Source organism: Ascaphus truei, chromosome 7 (genome assembly GCF_040206685.1).
Source record: "Ascaphus truei isolate aAscTru1 chromosome 7, aAscTru1.hap1, whole genome shotgun sequence".
In the NCBI taxonomy this organism is placed as follows: Eukaryota; Metazoa; Chordata; class Amphibia; order Anura; family Ascaphidae; genus Ascaphus; species Ascaphus truei.
In genome coordinates, this window is record NC_134489.1 from 77,114,509 (window position 1) to 77,138,636 (window position 24,128).

Below are 24,128 nucleotides of genomic sequence, written 5' to 3' on the forward strand. Positions count from 1 at the left end.
CACCGGAAAAACCCAATTTTGTTGGTGTTTATGTATGTATGTATGCATGTATGTGTATATATATAATGCTGGAATGTGCATGTGTATATATGATGCTTGGTGTGTGTGTGTGTGTGTGTGTGTGTGTGTGTGTATATGATGTATGTAAACACACCATCTATACATCATATACACACACCCATGCATCATACATACACACACATCCATTCATGCATCATACATACACACATACACACTCAATGCTCAATGCGATATATATATATATATATATATATAAATATATATATATATATATAAATATATATATATATGAATATACAGTAATATTTACAGTTGCTTTATGCTTTACTGTGGAGGGTTTTTGTCACTTTTTTTCCATAACCTTAATATATATATATATATATATATATATATATATATATATATATATAAAACAAAGACTTAACACAAAAATTAAGTAGCGCTAAAGAGGATGTGAAATAACCCTAATAAATGATAAATTATAATAACATATTTAAAATATTAAAATAAATTAAAATTACCACAATTTAACCTAATAATATCTACAAACCATAACGTGATAGTGAAAAAAAAGGAAAATCCAAATTGAATGTTCCACTCAACCAAAAATCCAGAGAGAAATATAGTCCCAATAGAAGATCCAGGGAGCGTCTTTGCAGCTTTAAGGGGAGTGGTATAGCCAACCACTTTTGGAATCTATGAACAAAAAACAAACAATAGCGCAAGCTCCATAGCACGTAACTGAGTAAAAAATAAGGTACATTTATTTAAAAAATCAGCAACCCATAAGAATGTGCACTTACAGGATTTCAAACAGAACCATTCGTGGGAGAGAAATCTCTATTGTGGTCTTCTGCGGTGGTAGGGTGAGTCCCAGGTTTGCACAGTGGATGTAAACAGCCCAGGTTCACCATGAATTGGCAGCAAGATATAAAGGCAGGAGACGAAGTCGCCGCAGTGTGACGAAACGCGTAGAGCTGTGACGTCATCGCGTTTGTGTTTGTGTATTTGGAGTCCCTGGCTTTCCTGCGCTCCGGCTGGCGGTAATTTCAAGTGTTAGCAATCATTGTATGAGGGAGCAAAGGACGTGCAGGCATTGGATGCCTTTATATCTTGCTGCCAATTCATGGTGAACCTGGGCTGTTTACATCCACTCTGCAAACCTGGGACTCACCCTACCACCGCAGATGACCACAATAGAGATTTCTCTCCCACGAATGTTTCTGTTTGAAATCCTGTAAGTGCACATTCTTATGGGTTGCTGATTTTTTAAATAAAGGTACCTTATTTTTTACTCAGTTACGTGCTATGGAGCTTGCGCTTTTGTTTGTTTTTTGTTCATATATATATATATATATATATATATATATATATATATAGTTCTTCAGTATTAGGTGATATGTTTTTTATTTGGACTAACAATTACGTCATATGACAAGCTTTCGAGAGTTCTGTCTTCCTCAGGTCTACAATACTAATTAACAAAGGAATCTATGACTAAAACAGAGCAGGGAGGGGACCAACAGAGATGTACTGTAGATAAGGTAGGGTGAGAAAGAGTTTGAAGACATGGAAGGGTGGAAAACGGTGACAAGGAACAGTATGGAGGGGAAGATGATACTGGTGGTGGGGGTGAAGGTGTGGATAAGAAGAGAGGCAGGCAGGATAATTACAAACAATTCTGATAGTGTGTGAGAAACCCCATATCCGCATTAAGTCCTCTTGTTTTGGTGTCAGTCTTATCATTCTGAGTTCAAATGTTTTCCGTTCTTGGGTTCGTTTAAACATTCCATTTAGGATTTTGATTTTTAAATCATTTATGGAATGATCTGGATGTGAGAAATGAATTTCCTCAATGGAATGTTTAAACACACCCAAGAACGGAAAACATTTGACATAAATGACATATGACATAAATTGTTAAAATGACATATGACAAATTGTTAGTCCAAATAAAAACGGTATCACCTAATACTGAAGAATGCAACTGGACTAACACGGCTATTTCCGCATATATATATATATATATATATATATATATATATATATATATATATATTTATATTACACACACACACTTCCCATTACCGGCAACACACACAGCTTTTCTCTCCCCTGCTGCCTGCCAGCCCAATTTTTTTCAAATCTTGGCAGCGGGGGAGGGGGGGGGGCAGCGGGGGATGGGGAGGCAATTTCCTCCCTGCCCCCCTGGCCAGTCTGCCCCTAATTATAAGCTTTCTCTTTCTTTCTGCTTCCAGGTAAAGAGAGTAGCTTGCATTCAAGTATCAATTGATAGTCCAAATAGAAAAGTTATCACTTAAAATGTATGCGTTTAGTAATCTGTCTAACACGAAGATCTATTGCTTTTAGTATTGCTTCTTTTAGTATTCCCACTGCTCTTCCACTCCATTCAAATACTTTCACCCTGCAAAAGGAATCCGGAAATATGTGTGAGAAAGACGCACCGGTGTAATGCATGTGTGTTCTGAATAATGGCCGTTTACCTCTGACATTGACATTCCTGATTGGTTTGTTGGCTTGAAAGTTGAGGGCCTTAAAGAATACAAATGTATGGCACCTTTCTTCATTAGATGGTATTTTGGTATCTGAGGCATCAACTATAAAAACTGCAGTGATTTAGTTAGAGGCGGAAAACAAGGTTTCAAAGGATTTTCTTTTATGTGTGACGTATTATAACACACGTTTCGTTATACAGTGTATAAGATATATATATATAGAAAGAGTGGCATACCTTTGCCAGGCCCATCATGTTAGATTCATTTGGGCAGGGAGTATACTTCTAGGAGCTCAATTTCAATGTGCAGTGTGACTTTTTACGAATAACTAGTAGATAACCTGCTGCTCTGCAACGGAAAAGAAGAGAGCTATCATTTTCATACTCTTCTCACATGCTTTTTGTCAGAAAATGCCAAAATAATATGTTTTTTTTCCATATTCTCTAGGATTTTAAGAATATTCTGATCCCCCCCATAACCACCCTTTTTGGGGGCCAATATGACATCAGACTGAAGTGTGAGATGTTTCACTTATCCCTCTCACTCTATTGTCACTCCCCTGTGTCACTCCCTCTCTCCTGTCAATCCTCCTCAGCCCCTCCCTCTGTCCCAGCTCCCCTTAACCCCCCCTGTATGTGGTCATGACGACATCAGCCTAAACCCCATACCCTCCTGTCACTCCCCCCTCACCACCCATCTCCTGTCACTCTTCATCAACCCCCTTTCGTTGGTCATTATGACATCAGACTGAAGAAGAAAGGGATTTTTCAATTCCCCCACCTTTCCTCTCCTGTCACTCCCGCCATCAATCCCCCTCTCCTGTAACCCTCTCTTACCCCTCTCTCCTGACACTCTCCCCATCACCCCCCTTTATTTGGTCATTATGACATCAGACAAAACCCTCCTCTCCTGTCACTGCCCCCTCACCACTTCCTCTTCTGTCACTCTTGGTCATGATGAAGTCAGACTGAAGAAAAAAGTGAATATTTATATTCAGCCAATTTAAAAAAAAAAAAAGCTTCCCAAATTCAACCCGGCCCCGTGTTAGAATAAGCTGCACTCACATCTTATCTATCTTCATTGGCTTTCAGGATGTTATTGAGGTATTCAGGGGAACTTGCTTGCTTGCAGTATGATTGTGACAAATCTAATACAGAGTGCTTTTCCTGGTAATGTACAGTTTAATAAAAGCTTCAATCAGACTTAGAACTATGCAACTAATTTTGACAGATTTATTATAAATCATTCTTCCTGGTAATGCACAGGTTATTAAGAATTTATATTAGTGTTAGGGACCCTTGAGATGTGGTCTGCCGTGTAGTGGCTCAGGGGCTTAAAACACTTTGGCCAAAATGTTAAACTAAAAGACCATTTTATTTAATAGATATCTATACATATATATTTAGGCACTGTACCGTGTATAGGTTTCACTGGATGTGCACTGAGCTCTGTCTGTGTTTCATGTTCTGCTCTGGTTTTAAATATATATCATTCATGCTCAGTAGCACTCCTCTGTGACACCTATATGCTTATATATGTTGTGGTTATTTTGGGGTTTCAATATGAGCTTTCAGGTGTCCTGTATGTTATTGAGGTAACCAAGATGATCCTGGCACAACAAAACCCTCCATCTCCTCTGCTCCATGCTCCTATGACTGCTACCTCTGACCGTTCTGTTCTGACTGACAGATTAAATCTGTCAGTGGTGATATTGGATACCGAGGCTTGAGCCTCATTACTCCAAGTTCTCTTGTTGAGTGTATTGTCGCACTCTTTAGGAAGCTTCTTGATCTGTGTTACTTGCCACAGTTGAGTATCTCCTTGCAGACTCCAGCATTTATAGCTAAGCAACAATGACCTCACAATGCTGTGGTCACTTGCCTACCTAGCCAAAGGCAGAAAGTGCTTTGTGAAGATGAGCCCAGCCAGCAGCCAGCCAGTTAACTCAAGGCATAGATTAATTTTAGTAGTATGATTGGGTAATTTGGGGTTTATAATGTTGAACAATTTGTTGGAAATGTTATGGTTTCCTATAATATTCAGCTAACGTAATGAGCACGTTCATAGCATAACTAGCAGATACATTTAGTAAGGTGTATACATTTCACTATAGTGTTTAAATTGAATACAGGTTATATATAATATATATATATATATATATATATATATACATACAGTATATATATACAGCAGTGGTCGACAAATCACCAAAAAATCTACTCGCCGCACAAAAAAATCTACTCGCCACCTAGTACCAAACGTGTGCTGCTTGGGCCAATAGGAGCTTGCCACGATGTTAAATCCACTCGCCCGGGGCGAGCAAATGTATAGGTTTGTCGAACACTGTATTATATATATATATATATATCTTATACTATATTAGTGAAAGCACTGTATGCCTGTCTGGATGTCCGGTGTCCCTAGGGGAAATCTCATTGGTCCCTTGGGCCGCCCGCCCCCCGCACACCTCTCATTGGCCTGAGGTGGAGTGACGGGCCAAACACACACACACACACACACACACACACACACACACACACACACACACACACACACACACACACACACACACACACTAGGGGGGGGTGTTACATACATTTTTCAGCGGTGCGCAAACTGTGGGCCGCGCCCCCTTGGGGGGGCGCACGATTATGTAGGGGGGGCGCGAGCAGCTTGCAGGGAAACCTGGGGGCGCTCCGTGCTGCTGCTTCTATGTCTGTGTCTTGCAGAGGGGGCGGGGCCAGAAGATCCGTGCTGCTGCTTCTATGTCTGTGTCTTGCAGAGGGGGCGGGGCCAGAAGATCCGTGCTGCTGCTTCTATGTCTGTGTCTTGCAGAGGGGGCGGGGCTTCTCTCTGCACACAGACAAGCCCCTCCTGTTCCTGTCTGCTTCCCGTTTTCAGCAGCATGGGGGGTTGGGGGATCGGAGCAGGTCGCCCCCCCAGGTGAAATTATGGACTGATTAAGTGTGTGTGTGTGTTGGTGGTGGTGGTGGTGGTGGTGGTGGGGGGGCGTGATTGAGTGTGTGTGGGGGGCATTGAGTGTGTGTGTGTGGGGGGGTGGATTGTGTGTGTGGGGGGGGATTGTGTGTGTGTGTGGGGGGGATTGAGTGTGGGGATTGTGTGATTGTGTGTGGGGGGGGGGGATTTTGGGGGGAGGGATTGTGTGGGGAGGGGGATTGTGTGTGTGTGTGTGGGGGGGGATTGTGTGTGTGTGGGGGGGGATTGAGTCCCCCCCCTCCCTGCCCTTTGCCCCCCCCTCCCTGCCCTTTGCCCCACCTGCCCTTTGCCCCCCCCTCCCTGCCCTTTGCCCCCCCCCTCCCTGCCCTTTGCCCCCCCCCTTCCACTCCATGCCCCCTGCCCTTCCACGCCCGGGCAACGCTGGGTATATCAGCTAGTATATATATATATTAAAGTGCAGGATTCATACTAAACAGCAGAAAATTTAAAACCTGAGAAATAGTTAAAAAAAAATATATATATATATGGCTTACGTGTATTTCATGTTGTGAATATAGATTTTTGGATTAACCCCGTGCGGTCTGCTGTCTCTTTACTGGTCTTTGGATTGGTTCGTATCATACTTATTCTCTATGGGACTAGCATCTGCTATTACAACCTTTTCTACTACAGTGTGCTGACTGACCTTCATGTGTATATATATATATATATATATATATTTGAATATTTAAATATAATTAATATTGACATTCCATTGGTTATTTGTGTAACATATTCTAAAAAATTTCCACTAGTTTCACTGAACCTACATTATTCAGAAAGGAAGTATAACAGTATAACAGATCTTGAGTTATTATTTTAGAGAGGCCACCATTCTGGCTTTTGCACATGAACATGCAAAATTGCCAGTTAAAGACTAGACTGTGTGACTTTTGTCAAACAACTCTAAAAATAAAAACTTTGAGTTCTAAACATGAGATGACAAGTTCTTAAAAATAGAAATGACCAAGCATGTGTTTTCCTGTACGAATGTGTATCCTGTTAGCTGTGTGTGTGTGTGCACAAGAAGATAATAAAGTGCAATACAATGTTTTCATAGGCACTTATACTGTAAGCTAACAATAATAAAATACTCCTTTCAGCAAAAAACAAACAATTTAATTTGATTTAGATATATAGATGACAAGTTATAATTAATAAGGGATTATACATCAACCTGGTTCTTAGATAATGATTTTTTGCTACCTAGTGGTCGTGGTAATAACAGTTTCAACATGCCATCAGCAATGCCAGCTGGTGCATAAGACAAAGGAAGCCAAAAGAACTTTGCATCCCATCCAGCACCGTATCGTGTTCTCGGGTGTTTTGCTGTCAAGGCATGTTCCATGCACTTTGTAACTTTAGATATGTCTGCATCACAAAATGTTTTCATTGATAGCCTCTGGACTTTTAGATCTAGGAGAAAAGTAGTTGGTTAACAATGGAAGATGTTATGATAGATCCCCAAAATGTATTCAGATACCCCTTTTGTGATTGTGTGATGTATGCAGAATCGTGTGCCCACAAATGTATCATCTTCAGTGCAGGAGGGACCAAGGAAGCACAGCACATTTAAATGTAAGCATATCCGAGTTTCTATAGATACATTATATATACACACATACATAATAAATATGTAGCCATGGCTGGTTCTGGCTATACTTCTGCCCCCCCCCCCCATGTCATGTAAGTCCTGGTAGCTGCAGGCTGTGGCAGGCTATCCTCTTGGGTTTTCTCCATCCTCAGGCAGCCTCTCCGAGTGGCTGAGGGGTGGAGGTGGAACTTGGTCTATGTGCAGCCAATCCGGGTGCAGACCTTGTGCCCTCCCCCCTGTGCTAGAGAAGAAGCCATTCCAAATTATAGTGAGTCCAAGTCTCTTCCTCAAGGGAGTGAGATGTGCCCTCAGCCCCTCACGGGGCTGAATAGAATACCAAGCAGGCCTTGGGAGGCCCCCATTCAGCAAAAAGTCTTAGGCACAATCCAGAGCTTGGGGCAGAGAAAGAAGACTACATCTGCTGTACAACATCCTGTGGTGGATGAATAAAGAAGCCCCTTTGTTTTATATACTGTACCCCTGTCTAAGTCTCAGTCTATTGGGTAGGGAGGGGTATGAGTGATATGTTTCACAGTGGGTACTGTCTCCAGTCAAACTGGAGCATGCTGTAAATGGAGACGCTTGCACCGGAAAAACACCCAGCCTGATGACATCCAAAAGCCTGTCCTGTTCCCCACAACATCTCGGAAGCTCAGCATCTTCTGGGAGCAACAGGAACTATACACCATGACACCAGTAGCAAAGGCCAGATCTTCCAGAGGGTGGGGTGGGGTGGGGGGGTTGGGGGGGGAAGCAGCGCTACATATATATATATATATATATATATATATATATATATATTATATATCTATATATATATATATACACATACACATACACATATACACACAGGTGGTCCTTGCTATCCGACATTTCACTTTACGACGGATGGCATATCCGTCGCTTTACAATGCAACCCTATGGGCCATTTTCCGACGCCTGAATGTGTTCTCCAACGCTCACCGCCACTGATTAACATGGGACTCACTTTACAACGGTTTCACTATCCAACGCTACTTCCAGAACGGATTCCGTTGGATAACCGAGGACTGCCTGTACTGTACTCAGTGGGCAAACCTGTCTGGTTCCGCTGAAAGAAATAATATCTAAAAATGTAGAAGTCTCAGGACCAATAGATATAGGAAAAAGGTTTTATTTAAATAGGATCAACGTTTTGGCCCTCTTCCGTGAGAAAGGTCCTTGAGAGGTCCGAAGCATTGAACATGTGTAAAATAAACTTTTTTTTTTTTTTTACATCTATTGGTCCTGAGAGTGCCTGATTTGCATTGCATGATACTCTATTTGGACAAGCAAGCAACCCAGGAACCTGAACACCAATTATAAAGCAATATGTACATAGTGCCTCCCAGATAATAGGAAGTCTCATCACTGACTAGATAAATAATTCAGAATAAATTAGGGGGGGGGGGAAGCTAGGCACAAAGCAGTTCAAGCAAAATCGCACATATTTATTTTGGAGAAATTTGGACAAGCACAACAATATGGGTCTGTAGTGATTTTCAGAGGAAATTGCACTGCATTTACTAAGAATGAAGTATTCATAAATGGGTTGCAATATTCAATCTAATTTGCATACACCAAAAAGAGCAGTAATAACTCTAGCCTACAAATGTAGGTAATAACCCTAGTTTACAAATGAGACCTCTTAACAAAAACCTTATGGAAGAATATATGGTAGAATATAATTGAAACCATTTGATGCATGAGGCTAGCAATGCATTACTAATAAAACACAAAAGCATAATTTCTATTTGTGCAAATGTTAAGTCTTCAGTAGCACAAGTGTTCAGCTAGTCATAGGTTTAACATTATTATATTAATCACTTCACCATTTTACATATTGGGTATTTTTATCATTCATTCTCTGTTGACTAGTCTTATCTTGCCTATGTTTATAGTGACCATTATATACATAGAGTAGGTAAAATAATCCTAATGCCAGTCTGGGTTAGGTGGTAAAATTTGACATTATTTTTTGGTGGTATCCTGATATTAGATATGGAGAAACCAAGCTCAACCTTGAGAGACTAGTATGTGGAGGTGTGTGCTGTTACCTGCTGTGTGCTACCTGCTGTGTGCTTTGTATTCCGCTTTAATTTTAACTATGCCAAATAAAGTTTGAAGTTTTATTTACAACAATATAGTGTTACTCTGGCATTCCTTAGTGCTTTAGCGTTACTTAGTGCTATAGCGTTACTTAGTGTGCACCACTAAGGGATTTCTTCTCTAAGTACGTATTTGTACTTTTTTCTGGTATCTTGATATTGGTAGTATCGGCATTGAGTGAGCAGTATGTGAATATGTAATTAGCTGTTCATTCTTCATGTGCATACATTTGCATGCTCGTTTACAATACTGTCATTAAATGTAATGCTCCTGCATATGCAATTAGGTGATGGATACTCATTTGCATGATAATTAACCATCCTGGTGTAAAATTTAGGCCACATTTGTTGCTGCTGTAATATGAGAGTTATAACAGCGTTAATTAAGCTTTAACCTTTTTATAAATACGTGAAAAAAACAATTTTTTTTAGCATTAACGCACAGCAGATGTTTAATAACAATAACAACATCAAAGGTTAGTAAATCTAAGCCTTAATTTGTTGAACGTTTAAGTAATTAATTGGTTGAAAACTGGTATTTCTGCATTAAAATGGGAAGAACAAGAAAACGTAATAGTGTGTAGAAATTAAATACTTGTTGGTCATAGTTGCCCATGCTTAAATCCTTGGCAAGCAGCTAAACGCCGTGCATGCTCAGGCGCTCGCTCACGCTGTCCACACACATTGCCGCAATGTGTTTCATCATGGCCAGCGTGAGCGCGCCCGCTCGCTCAGCGCCTCCCAGGACAAGGCCTTACATTATACGTTTTAAAGCTGCAGTTCAAGCAATATCCTACATGTATGTTCTTTTTTCTTTTTTTTTTAAATAAATATGTTCTGTACTATGAGAAAATACTTGTAGCATTTAATTTTTTTAAAATGTATTCTAATATACTTGTAGTTTTTTTTTAATCAACTATTAATTACATTTTAATGTATTATAATGTAACAAGCATTTTTGTTTCTATAGCAACCATTTACAAAGTCACATTCCCTTCCTCTTCTGAGACAGGCTCTGGCACACCCCTTTTGTCCTCACTCTGGCAGTGCACCAATTGTATCTAGTGCCTGCCTGGTCACATGATCTTCCACACAGAACTTTGCATCTTGGGTACTGTTCTGCAGCCCTAACAGTGATTTAAAGAACCCCAGAGCCGAATCTTCAATGATCGATGACAGGAGAATGGATCGAACGGCTATTTAGCTAATCACTTGTCAGTGTGCAGATTGTATTGATGAACATTTTGAATGGAATTTTTTTTAAACGGCAGCTTGAACTGCAGCTTTAAATACTGTAGAACAATGACAAACAGACACATTGTACCAGATCGCAGCCCTTTCTCCTGTTTTGACCGGTTTTGATTTAACAGTGGATGATATTGTTACTAGATATTTAGGTACTAGCTGATAATCTATTTAAACTAATATATCAAACGATAAGTTTAGCATTTGATTTTTTTAAGTGAATATGCGACTTAAATATAAAACATGCACATTCCCTTTTACACTACTCCAATTTGAATTGTTTGAATCCCAAAATTAGAAGTATCTTATTAAAGAGCTCAGCAACATAGTAACCATATACAGTCACATTTCTGATATTTTAATCCTTTCCAAGCTACTAGTGAAAGCAGTGCATTTCAGGCCTCAGAACTCTTCAATGTGTTCATAATCACCTGCTTTGATCACATGTGTATATATAAATATATATATATATTTCCATACTTACACTTATCGAAGTATATATCCCCATAGGAGTGTCTGACCTCAGGCGTCAGTCGGTCCCAGAGTCGATGTAAATCTTTCTCGATTATATCAAGGCTGGTTACTCCAGTCTTAAAGAAACCAGGTTCAATAATACTAACTTTCACTCCAAAATGCTGCATGTCTCTCCTAAAAGGAAGAATACGTTCATTTATTTCATTTCATATTACATGTCATAATATATTTAATATGATGATCCATGGTTTGTGGGAGTCTTATTGTGAGTTCAAGTCAATGCTTTTCACCCTTTGTTCCAGGAAACACCAGTTAATAATCTAATTTAATTTATAAAAATAATGCAAGAATTGCACTGTTAAGTGTCCTCTGGGGAAAATGTACCCTCCTCCCACCAGTGATCCATAGTGTTAGTGTTATAGACTGAGGTTTCGGGGTTCTGTTGTTTTAAAAAGACTCATGTTAGAAGCTGAATGCCATGAGACACCTTAAGTGCCAAAAGACACATTATTCGGGTCCTTTGACTTCAAAGTGTCTTGTGGAATATCACCCTTAGTAACTATGGCTTTGAATCGGTTGCTCAAAATAAATGTTTTTATTATACTGTACATACATGTCAGAAAGGGGGGAGAGAAACTGCTGTTAATATTATCTATTTGTATTTTGCTAAACAAATTCTCAATGGAGACAGGATGTGAAAGAGCCATTGAAAAATCTAATGTTTCTACTTAACCTATCATGCTTCACTGTAACTTCATTTACCTATCAAATGTAGTCAATTAAACAAATGAATAGACTTAATCTCATTCCATTGGTTAATTTATCCAAATGATAATAACGGAAAACGTTTCTTTAAATGCTAACTTACCTCAAACTGTCTGAGAAGGATTCGACACCACACTTTGATAAACAGTAGCCACCCCCACCAAATGCCAATCTTCCCATGACACTGGCAACATTGACTACTCTTCCTCGGGCCATTTTTAAAAGTGGCAGAAATTTCAAGGTGACTTCAATAAGCCCAATGAGGTTGACATCAAGAACTCGGTGGAAATCTTCAATCTCCAACCAGTCTGTTGGTCCAATAGGAGTTGCTCTTCCAGCATTATTGACCAAGCCAAACAACCCTAATTATAGAAAAAAATATGAATATACAGTAGTTATAACAACTTGTGGTTACTTGATAAATCTCAATGGTATACGTTATATTCATTGAGCAGCCATGACCCCAAATTACAGTTATAATACAATGCTGACATACCTGCCTCATACTTGTGCATGTGTATTATTTATCCCATATTATTTATATGTTCTGTGTGATATATTTTTTTACACCAACCAGATACACAGCGTCTTACAATTTTGCAGCATTAAAATACAATTAAAATACATGGAATCATTAATTCAGATAGTATGAATGTATCAGTATATAAATGTAAAATGGGAAGTCAGTGCCCTAAAGATCTAACAATCTAATTGATATGTTGGGAGACTGACAGAAGCAGTAGGAGTATGTTTCAGTGTATTGTCAGTGCGTGTTTAAGAGCAAACTGTAGCTTTGTGAGTAGTGGTTATGCAGGACTATTTAAATGGTTTGTTGAAAAGGTGAGTTATCAGATGGGCTTTGAAATTAGAGCCAAAAGGTGTTGGTGTGCATTGATAGTGAGGGAGTTCCAGAGGTAGGTTACAGCATGTGAGAAGGGTTGTATGTGTGAGAGAACTGTAGTGACACAAGGGCTAAAGAGAAGACAGGCCTGAGCAGAGCATAGATAGTGAGTAGCAGTATAGCAAGAGATTGAAACTAAGGGGCAGATCCTCAGAAGGCCGTTAATTTTCACCTAATAACATGACATTCACAAAGTAGGGAACAGCCTTTATTTTTCTTCTTATTAACTGGTATCCACAAAGCTAATGAGATGCAACAATAACGTCTGTTTGTCAAAGTAGTAGCGCTATTAACTGGGATTTTCATGCCTCAGAGAAGCATTCTCTAATACATTTCAGATGTGTATTGGTCAAACTTTAAGGTGGTTTATTAAGGCAGATTATTAATGGAGATTTTTATGTGCGTTACCAAAAGCTAATGCAAATGTTGTTATAATATTCAGAGATTTATGAACTTTTTAACTTAATTATATGGTATATAATGTACTAATGACTCTATAAAGTATGGGTGTACAATAATGAATATCCATAAATATCTCAACAATATTAATTAATATATAATTGTTATTTATGTACAATAAAAATAAAAGGACACCCCTCATTCATTTTAATTGCTGATGAATAAAAATGAAGTAGTAATTTATAATGTTGAGGTATGTATGGATATACATTATTATACACATACTTTATACAGCCATTATTACATTATATAACCTATTACAGTAGTTCACACAAACATATCATTGTAACCCCTAAAAACCATAATATAGTTTATGATGTATTTCAGACATTTATATGATCCATAATGTATATGTTTTTACTGTATGACACATGTCACTTTTTGTAATGAAAGGGTTAAGTCCTTATCTCATTAGATTGCTTTTAGGCTATTCCCAGAAATAACTCAATGATAATCAGGGTCTCGATGTGAGTACGGGCGGCTTTTGGAAGGTGCTAAATATCGTAGCGTTATTATCCTGCGCTAACAGTATCGGAGCTCTGAGGATGTCTGTTGTCAGGTAAACTGCTAATAACCATATGATTTGCATACTGTATGAGTAAGCCCAATGCCCGTTCAAAATTATCGATCCATTATTTTTAAGGAAAATGCCAGGACACCGCTGCGCTAAGCACCTTTGGGGACATGCGTTACGGATTCTGATACTTTAAATGGAGATAACATAACGTTAAAAATGAACTGCCTTCTGAGGATCTATGCATAAGATACAGGCAGGGGAAGTGGAGAGTCTTAAAAGAAGAGAACAGAATAATCTTTTAGTGAATGCAGAGCTTTCAGGACTCCCAAAAGAGAAGCAGAACCCGATCAATAGGAGAGCAAGGTTATCCGTGCAGCAGCATCTTGAATAGATTGAAGGGTAAATCTGTCAGGCAGGGAGGCCAGTAAGGAGGAGGTTATAGTCATCGAAACAGGGTGAGAATAAGGCCATGCATCAACATTTTATTAGTCGAGAAAGAGAAAAGGTTGTTACATAGAAAGAAGCATTAAGAGTCAGCAAAAGCATTAGGTGAAAGGAGAGCAAAAGAAATGAGTCAAATATGACACGTAAATAATGGGTATGGATGGATTGCAGTGTTACTACATGTAAAGGAAAGGGGCACAATGGGACTTAATTTAGGTGGGAATACAGTATGAGCAGCTTAGTTTTTGACATACTGAGTTTAAGGTGTTTAGCTGTCATCCAGGATATATTGCAGTAAGACAATTAGAAACCTGGGACTGTACTGCAGATGTGAGGTTAGATGTGATAGATACTGTTGTGTGACATCTGCCTACAGGTAATAGTTGAAGCCACACAAATTAATGGGGTCACCAAAGTTGAGTGTGTAGATAGAAAAAAGGTCCCAGAACCCAGCCTTGAGGTATGCCAACAGATAGATCAACAGAGGAAGGATAGGAGTTAGCAAAGATACACTAAGTTAAGGAGAAAGCCAGGAGAGGGCATTGTCCTTAATGCAGATGATGTAGAAAGTATGGAAAAGTGATTGGGCAACAGATTGAAGGGCTGCAGACAGGACAAGTAGAAGGAGAAGGGAGTTTTACTCTCATGTTGTGCTTTCAATTACGATCCATTTTAAAATACAACTTTGTTCAATGTTTGATCTCAGTGTTAGTACACAACAGATAAACAAGCATTTTCCACAGCTTCTTCCCACGGTATCAGACTTTCCTTGAAATCACCATATTGAATTTGCGGTAGTGTAGCACAGAAGAAATGCATTTAGCCAGACAAACCCCTGATTTATTCGAATGTTTATGTTAAAATAAGAATCACAACTAGGATCTATTGTACACTAAAAGAGAATGGATTCTTCATTCTATAAAATTGCATAGTATAGGTTTTCCTGTTGGGTTGAGATTACTTAACTACTACTATGAACAGCACTGCTAATACTGGCAGTGTTGTATGGAGAATATTACATATTATAGTGCATAATAACATAGTGCACACCAGTGTCATAGTTAGACATGTGCTGGCCCCCGGACAACATTTTTTTCAGGGCCCCATTATAAATGACTGTATTCCGTAGATTCAGGAAAAAACTCACCTCGATTTAAATTGGCTCTGAAAAAATAAAATATACCATGCCAACGCACTTAGGAATAATATCCCCTATTTACTCAACGTATTATTATTATTATGTTATATCTTTATATTCTTCGATCAGTTTGAAGGAAATTAAATATACCGCACACATATAAATATAGATTAAATATAAAATAGAGATTACTCATGTACTCACCATTTACTTTTTAGTTAGACGTTCCGTTTCTGCACGTCCCATATTGTTCTTATGATGTACACTGAGCCCACGCTCCTGGGGCCCCGCAAGAGATTGGATGTTGAAACAGGACAGAAATCCAAAACGCCGGGTTCCCGTCGCCGCACCGGAAGGTGAAGGTCTGTCCTTTCAGTATAGTCCGCGATCGGCGCTTCAGAAGAACCCTGATCGTGGACAGCGCCTACAACACGAGCAAATGCCCATGAGGTACAGTGCTACAGTGTTACAGAGATACAGTGCTACAGTGCTACAGTGTTACAGTGTTACAGTGTTACACTGTACATCATGGGCATTTGCTCGTGTTGTAGGCGCTGTCCACGATCAGGGTTACCCTGAAGCGCTGATCGCGGACTATACTGAAAAGACGGACCTTCAATTTCCGGTGCGGCGACGGGAACCCGGCATTTTGGATTTCTTCCCTGTTTCAACATTCAATCTCTTGCGGGACACCAGGAGCGTGGACCCCTGGCTTTACTCGGGCTACAGCTACGCCCCTGGTGCACACCTTTGTTCATGTCATCGTTCAAATTTTAGCTGGCAAATGGCAAGTAGCCAACAATTGAAGAAATAGATTTTAATATTGTATTTTTAAAAAGATACCTTTGTTACCCGTCTCTGCTGCAACAAATTCCACTGCATTCTCAATACTTCTTGGGTTTGTTACATTTAATATTACTGTCTTCAGCGAAGGTGATGTGCAGGCCTGCAATTCTTTACCTCCCTTTTCTGTTAAGCATGCAGCAATGACACCAAACCCTCTTTTATGAAGTGTTTGTGCCAGTAGGTTTCCAAACCCAGAATCACATCCGGTGATAAAAATGTGTTTTTCATGAACATCCTTGATTTTGAGACTATCTCTGATAGACCAGCACACAATTAGGAAGATGATGGAGGTCAATGTACCCAGCAACGCTGGATTTACCAGCCAAAACTGCAAGAAAAGAATTTGAGAGTTAGCTATATGTTCAACATTTCCATGACACCTTACACATTTCACGTGCGGGGTCACGTGGCGTCACGTGACCTGCGACATCATTTGATGCCGCTTTGCTATGGCAACACGCGTGTGACGTCACGGTGCATGACCCAGCGGGGTCACTTGATGCCCCGTTGCTATGGAGACGCTTCCAGAAACCGGCTGAAGCAAGGTAAGTTGAGCTTCCAGAGGCCTCACGCGATCCCCTGGCATTTCATTTTAATGCATTGGGGAAGAGCACGGGGCCTCTGCAACTGCCCACGCCCCACAGAAAAATCTCGCGCCCCTCCTGGGGGACTTTTTGGTCCTACTAAGAAGACCTTTTTCAAGGCAGCGATATCAACAGTATAGACTGCGACTTTAAGAATTACGAAAACTGCTAAGACTAGTGTTTTTTACACATAATTATTTTCCATCATAATTATATGACACCAATAGACTATTCTTTAGTGTAAATATAAAATTCCATATGCATTACAGAGAAACCACTCAGGGGCCTATTCAGTCAAGTTCCATAAGTGACTTATCGACTGCTAAGAGCACTTTTCAAGCGAGTTTGCATGTGTAGCTATTCAGAGAGCTCCAATAACATGTCAAACTTCCTTGAAAACGGCTTCTTACCAATTGATAGCACTCTCACTCAGACAAACATAGGGGTAGCTTAACAAATGCCCAAAGTCACATTTTTTGCCAGTACAGGTAACTGCTATTCAGGTAGCTTCGATATACACATTGCGGCTTTAACTTGCATATTCTGATCTCGCCACCTAAAGGGTGGTGAGATTGGAATCACGATGGGCATATCAAGGAGAAAAATGTATTCTTACTACATCGGATTGAAGCCGGGGGTCTCCGGATGTTACCCACCTTCATTCCCGCTCCAGAGACCCCCTGCTTCAATCCGATGTAATAAGAATACATTTACAGCCAACTTCATTACCTTAGTCGCTAACCTCTGCAGTCCTCAAGACCGCCCAACAGGTCAGGTTTTCATTATATCACAGCTACAGCAAAGGTGGCTCAATCTTTGACTGAGCCACCTGTGCTGAAGCAGGAATATCCTTAAAACCTGACCAGTTGGGGGTCTTGAGGACTGCAGTTGAGAACCCCTGCCTTAGAGGATAATAAGCACTTATATTTTGCAAGTATAGAATTTGACACTATTAAAAACAAAAGTCTAATATTTGTATACTTCTCAAAATAAATGATATTGTTATCCTATGAACAGCACACCATGTTGAAAGACTGCGATTGAGCTCTCTGCAACACTAAATATTTTTACAGTTACTGCATATATTGACTATATTTCAGAGTCATAAAGCATTTGTTCAATATGTTTTGCTTACTACAGTACAGATACAGCAGAGTTACCTCTTTAAATCTGTCAAGCAAGGCTTCCTCTTGGGCATCCTGCAAAAAATAACATCAAGAAGGCAATGAAAACTGATACAAACAATGTAATTATAGGAATGTTCCATGCATAGGCCAGGACAGCTTTTACAGGCTCGGAAACAGAGCAGCAAAGGACTTGTTATTGTACATGGCTCATTAAAAAGTGAGATCCTGCAATGTATCAAAATAAAGCTTCAATTTACTGACCTAAAATGCTGCATGCTCAGTGGTGCTTTCAATTTAATTTATTACGTGGCAATAAAAAAAAAAAAATATTCTGCCATGTTTGCCTGATTAAAAAGAGCAAAATAATAGGATAGTACCAAAATGCTCTTTATTGTATAGGAATAAGGCTCTGATGCTAAAGTTTCAAAGGGACAAATCACAATAGAGTAATGTACAGTAGCTAGGTATAAAATGCCAACAGAACAAGTGAAGACACAGTTTGGCATTGAAGCCAACTGCAGACTGCACAGTGTTTCTTTACTAATTATTTCAACTTTGCGTGGATATATTTAATTAAAAAAAATTCAGATAATTTTACATTAGGTATGTATATCTTATTTATATAACGCCATCCATGAACATAGTACTTTACAGCAGTAATACACGTGAAATAATAGGAATAAGTGCTTCATACATAAAAGTCGACTTAAAAAAGGAGTCCCTGCCTTGAATAGCTTACAATCGAAGTGAGTGTGACAGTACATGTAGCGCTGAAAATAGATTTTTCAGGGATACGGTAAGTCATTGCTCCTTGAAGAGTACTGTCTCATTATGGCTCGCCCTGACAACCTTTAAATAGCAAGTCCTGAGAGGCAGCTGTGAATGACCAGTTCTATTAAAACTTCTTCCTCATATTAGAGAGAAGAGAAGTCTTCCTCATATTAGAAGAACGTTCGCAGAGATAGTGTTAGGATTTGCAGAAAGAGGGCACACCGTGACATGGTTTGCGAGCTTATAATGCTTTAGCCAAAGAATTTAACTAAGTGACTCTCACTTATGAGAGAAAAACAGATATGTACAGTATTTAACTATATGATTTGACATGTTGGATGCAGCATTGGGGCTCTCTGTCTTTTGTTATATACATGGTCACAAACCCAGTAGCACTCCTTTTTGACATAAATATATATGGTGTGGTGGGCTTGGGTTTGGGGCTTACCGGGGTGTTGTGTTTGTCTTCCTGTGGTGTTTTAGGCACATGAAAAAAAAGTGACCTGGTCAAGGTCCTGAGTAGGTGACATTAGGTGTTCAGAAGCTTTTCAGACAGCTGCATTTTAATTGTTATATAGTTACATAGTAGATGAGGTTGAAAAAAGACATACGTCCATCAAGTTCAACCTATGCTAAAATTTAGACAACAGATACTTTATCCTATATCTATACTTACTTATTGATCCAGAGGAAGGCAAACATAAAAACCCAGAGTCATATCATCCCATGATATCTCATAAGGGGAAAAATAAATTCCTTCCTGACTCTAAGAATTGGCAATCGGATTAATCCCTGGATCAACAGCCTTCCCATGTATACTTATTTGGTATATCCCTGTATTCCTTTCCTTTCTAAAAAGATATCCAACCTTTTTTGAACAAATCTATTGTATCTGCCATCACAGTCTCCATGGGTAATGAATTCCACATTTTAACTGCCCTTACTGTAAAGAACCCTTTCCTTTGTTGCTGATGAAATGTTATTTCCTCCAACCTTAAGGGATGGCACAGAGTCCTTAGTACTGCCCGTGGGATGAATAGTTCTTTTGAAAGCTCCTTGTATTGTCCCCGAATATATTTGTATATAGTTATCATATCCTCTTAGACGCCTCTTTTCTAATGTAAATAAATCTAATTTAGCTAACCTCTCCTCATATGTTAGATTGTCCATCCCCTATATTAATTTGGTGGCTCTTCTCTGCACTCTCTCTAGTTCCATAATGTCCAATTGTCCTACATTTATTTTAAATTTAATTGAAATATAGCTCCGGAAAAGCACTGAACTTAATTAAAGGAAAGGCGTTAAGTCCTTCATTTCTTTAAGGCTTTTGCCATAACACACTGAAACATGGCACAACAAAGGACCAGACAAAGGGCCTCATGCAGAGAGCAGCGAATTTTAGAATTGGAGAGGGGGAAAAATTGTAGCTTTTTTGGAGAGTTTTTTTCTCCATATGCAGAAAGGGCAGAAAACTGCATTTACAAGCCTTTCTGCATATGGAGAGTTTCAACCAGCGCTATAAGCGCTGTTGAAACTAGTGGGGAAAAAATCGCGTTTTTTTTTTTTCCCCCTCCACCGGCCGCGGAGCGCCAGCTGCTTGGTGGAGAGGAAAATCGTTGAAAATCGCGCCATTTTTTTGGCGCGAACAGCCACTAGATGGCGATCGCGGCTCTCTGCATACGGCAGAAAAAAAAACTGGAGAAATTAGAAACTCTCCAGCCGCGCGGCGAATTTCAAGTAAAAAAAAAAAGATTGCTATTAGCGCTGTTCTCTGCATGAGGCCCAAAAGGTCTAATGCTCATTCCAAGGATTCTAAAACTGTCACATGGTAGAACACGAGAAAAAGACGTGTTTTGGCCTGATAAAGCAAATCTATAATACATCTCCAAGACAGTTTAGAAATGGTTGGTATATTCATGAAAAGCAGACGAAAAGCTTTAAACCTGAGCAGGTACCTGATATGTTAATAATAAAATATAAGAATCATTTATTGTTAACAAATGGGATCATTATAAAGAGATCTTTCTGTACTACATTCTACTATTGGCAAACAAAAACCTCACATTTGTAATGTTTTTCATGACACTTGACTGTTGACTTGATTCTTAATTTATAGTTGGGGTTATGCCAATAAGTTACTGACAAATGCCAATCACATACATTACCAAGACAAAATAAGTTCTAAATTGAAAATCATTCAGCCTATGCAAATTGCAGGTTTCAACACAGGATACAAAATAAACTATATAACCTTAGCTTTAATAGTAATCTTATCCAGACAAAGTTCTATGTATGCCGGGGTGGGTGCTAGGGCCATCTTTTGCTGAATAGCCCCATAGACTTGAACTGCGATTTTCATCCATAAATGGTCCAAATGTTGGTTATAGCATAGATAGAATGTCTTCTAAAGCTCCCGAAACATTATTAAAATTCACCAGGATATTGGTGAAATTTACCAAAAAGTTGTGTTTTAATGGGAAAATTACTATTAATAGCCAAGCTAAAACTCACTGATTTTTTTAAATATAATTGTATTTATGATTTGCGGCAAACAAAAAAAAAGGAAAAAAGCAAAACTGTGAGCACAGCAGGCCTAGGCAATGTCACATATCTGTAGTTACAACTAGGCAATTTATGGGGCAATGACGATGCTATCTGACTTAAGAGAAAATACACATTTTATTAATTTTGCCCCAATAGTATGTAGGTTACAAAGTCCGTATTCAACATGCCCAGACAGATTTATTCCGAAAACCTTTTTCCAGGGGTCTTAGAGGATAGGTTTGGGAACAACAGAACTAGTGTGTCAAATACCGTGGTACGAATCAAATTATTTGCCATATTTCCACTAATGTTATAACAATTAAATCTAATACTTGCATAGTATCCCTGAAGGGTGAGGTACCTAACAGAAAACAGACATAAAGAATGCCTGCTCTGAAGAGGCTACAGGCAGTTTGGTGACAGAGACGGGTTGATTAAGGGTATTGACCAAAGTGACAAAAAAATGGCATTGGAATACAATGTAGAGTCTTCAACTACTGTAGTAAGGCCACTCACCAAGGCAGTGTTTTTTTTTTGTAACATTTGTTTGGTTAAGGAACCCTATAATTATATTGTGAACTTCTAAGGAACCGCAACCCTCTCTAAAAGTGTATCTAAGATCAGATGCATTGTAAATTCTTCTGTACTTGGTACAATTTTGAAATGACCTGAAAATTGCAGGGAAACCTCCAGGGAATGCCCAGGGAGCCCAAGGGTTCCTACGAAACCCTGATGAAAAACACTGCACTAAGGCAGGGGTGCACAAACGCTTCCCCGTGCGCACCTGAATGCTCTCCTCGGTGCCTCGTGCCCGCCCCCCCGGCATCAAATGACGCATGGGCTCATGTGATGTCACGACGATGGGTTACTAGGACGATGCGTCACTGGAAGGGAAGGTAAGTGTATTGTAGAGGCCTCATGCGGCCCTCAGAAAACCTCTATAACTGCAGCGCCCCCCCCCCCCCAGAAAATCTAGCAACCCCCAGTTTGCGCAAGCTGCACTAAGGCATTCCTTCTCACAATTATTGCACACTAAGAAGATTAAGTAATATTATACTTATTTATTTGTCTAAGACTCCAAAGCATTTGTTAGTATATAAACTGACAATAAACATATTTAGCCTGCTTGCTAAAGAGTTTAACTAAGCAAAAGATATGGATACAAATAGTACCGTTTGTGGTTTTGCTAAAATACTTACATTTAAGTGAGACGTCTGCAGATGCATCATGTAGTGTGAACAGAACAGAATGACCATGCAGCCCCAAATTTAGCAAGCTGATGTGTGTTTGTCTCCTCAACGCATTACAGTTTTCTCAAGGCTTTTTGACAGAACCTTTACATAAGTTTAAAAATAGATCCTACAGACTTAGGCATCCTTTGAAAAACTCAGTTTGCTGTTGTAGTTTAGTTCGATCAGAATATCTTTAGTCCAGGAATAATCCCTCAATAGACTGTAACTATTCAGACTCCAGTTTAGTGATTCATGTATGCTTGCCCTGATTATTTTTGGAATGTGGTAGGCTAAGCCTTATTAGTGAAGACTAAATCGCAAGCATCTCATCTCCGTCAGGGGGGGAGGAGGGGGCAGAAGTTAATTATAAATATAGTTATGTAAAGCGATTCAGGGTATTACCTTCAGCATGCATCAAGATTCCATGATTCTCATCTCCACAGATCAAATCCCCCTCTTGTCGAGGAAGCCTGAAAATTATTAATGACTGCATCAACGTTACACGTACAGTACACACTGAGATCGCGGTGCATGTTCATTTACTTCCACTGTCGCTTGACTTAATGTAGTTTCAGCTAAAGTAATGTGACACTCACTTTAGCACAAGAGGTAACTCATGCATAATTACCTAATCTGACTGTTTTTAGCTCTTTAATAAAGGGTTTCATTTGAATTTTCCCTACGTTTATATGATATACATAACATTTTTTTTGCTAGGTATTGATAGGTGCTATATACAAATATTAAGGTTTATATTTAAGCATATGTACCTTTTTCAAACATCAGAAAGACAGTCATAGTGTGATCACTGCCAAGACATTTGCGGGATTTTCCATTTTTTCACCTGGTTTTGTTAATGCTGCGGAAATGGAATCTCATTTATTCCTAAAGAAACATGATTGACAATGGCAATTTTTCTAGCATCAACTTTAATTCTTAAATAATGTATCTTCTTTCTACTGTAAGCATACACATTTGTATTCATCAGCACTTGACTGCAAATTAAATGACTCCAACATGCTGGAATATTGGAATTGGCAGTCGGTGCCTACTTTCTACTCCACACTTGCCTCACCGCCACGTCGTCGTTCTTCTCTTCTTTTCTGCTCCACCCACGTGGGGCTCTTGCTCCTGCACCGGCACTGCTGCTTCTATATGAGACTGTGCAGCACGGGAGTGGGAAGCTCCGTCCTGGCTGGCCAATGCATTATTTATGGGCCAGATATTTTGGTCAGTGATTTGCGGTTTTAAAGTGGGCCTTGTCTGCTCAGGCCTTACCTTGGGTATGCCAGGGCCGGCTTGATGTCAGTGCCGTCGGTGACTGTGCACTGAGTGTCATGCTCTCCCCAACAACAATGAAACTGATTGCCGAGGGAGAGCACGGCGTCTCTGTAACTCACTAACCTTCTCCGGTGGCATCTCCTCACGCAGGGTCCTATCATCATGTCACTGCGACATCAAATGTCCATGCCACAATGGGACGCACTGTGACACCGCTTTGCCTGACATTGTGATGCCGCATGTCGCAGTGATGTCCCGTGACGCTACATTGTCATGGGAAAGTGACGCAATTTGATGTCGGGGAGCAATGATAGCAGGACGCTGAGGAGATGCTGCCGGAGAATGTAAGAGCTGAGGCCCTGCACATGTCCCTGCATCGAGCCCCGCAAACATCCCAGCCAGCTCTGGCTACACCAATGCTTAAGGGGTCTATTTATCATGGCAATGTTGCGCTGTTTGCCCTAACGTGCGATTTGGGAAGTGTCAGTAGGAGGAGTTACATGGTGCACACATTGTATTGCGATTGATATCATTCTGAGTCTCTGT

General features: G+C 39.7%; 1 protein-coding gene across 4 annotated transcripts; it reads right to left on the bottom strand.

Moving 5' to 3' along the window:
- Nucleotides 1-6,631: 6,631 nt before the first annotated feature.
- Nucleotides 6,632-22,767, bottom strand: LOC142499586 (retinol dehydrogenase 5-like). Of its 4 annotated transcripts, XR_012802700.1 has the most exons (7): nucleotides 22,269-22,594; nucleotides 17,788-17,826; nucleotides 16,041-16,371; nucleotides 11,842-12,100; nucleotides 10,984-11,147; nucleotides 8,117-8,218; nucleotides 6,816-6,950 (listed from the first exon to the last, which is right to left on the bottom strand). XR_012802700.1 is itself a non-coding variant. In XM_075609140.1 (6 exons), the coding sequence occupies exons 1-6, from the start codon at nucleotides 22,710-22,712 to the stop codon at nucleotides 6,700-6,702; spliced, it is 1,053 nt and encodes a 350-aa protein (XP_075465255.1). In that variant the 5' UTR covers nucleotides 22,713-22,767; the 3' UTR covers nucleotides 6,632-6,699. The 4 variants fall into 4 exon arrangements, 3 of the variants coding, with proteins under 3 accessions (XP_075465255.1, XP_075465254.1, XP_075465256.1); XM_075609140.1 differs by lacking the exons at nucleotides 8,117-8,218; nucleotides 22,269-22,594 and adding an exon at nucleotides 22,704-22,767 and having other exon boundaries at nucleotides 6,632-6,950; XM_075609139.1 differs by lacking the exon at nucleotides 8,117-8,218 and having other exon boundaries at nucleotides 6,632-6,950; nucleotides 22,269-22,593.
- Nucleotides 22,768-24,128: the final 1,361 nt, after the last annotated feature.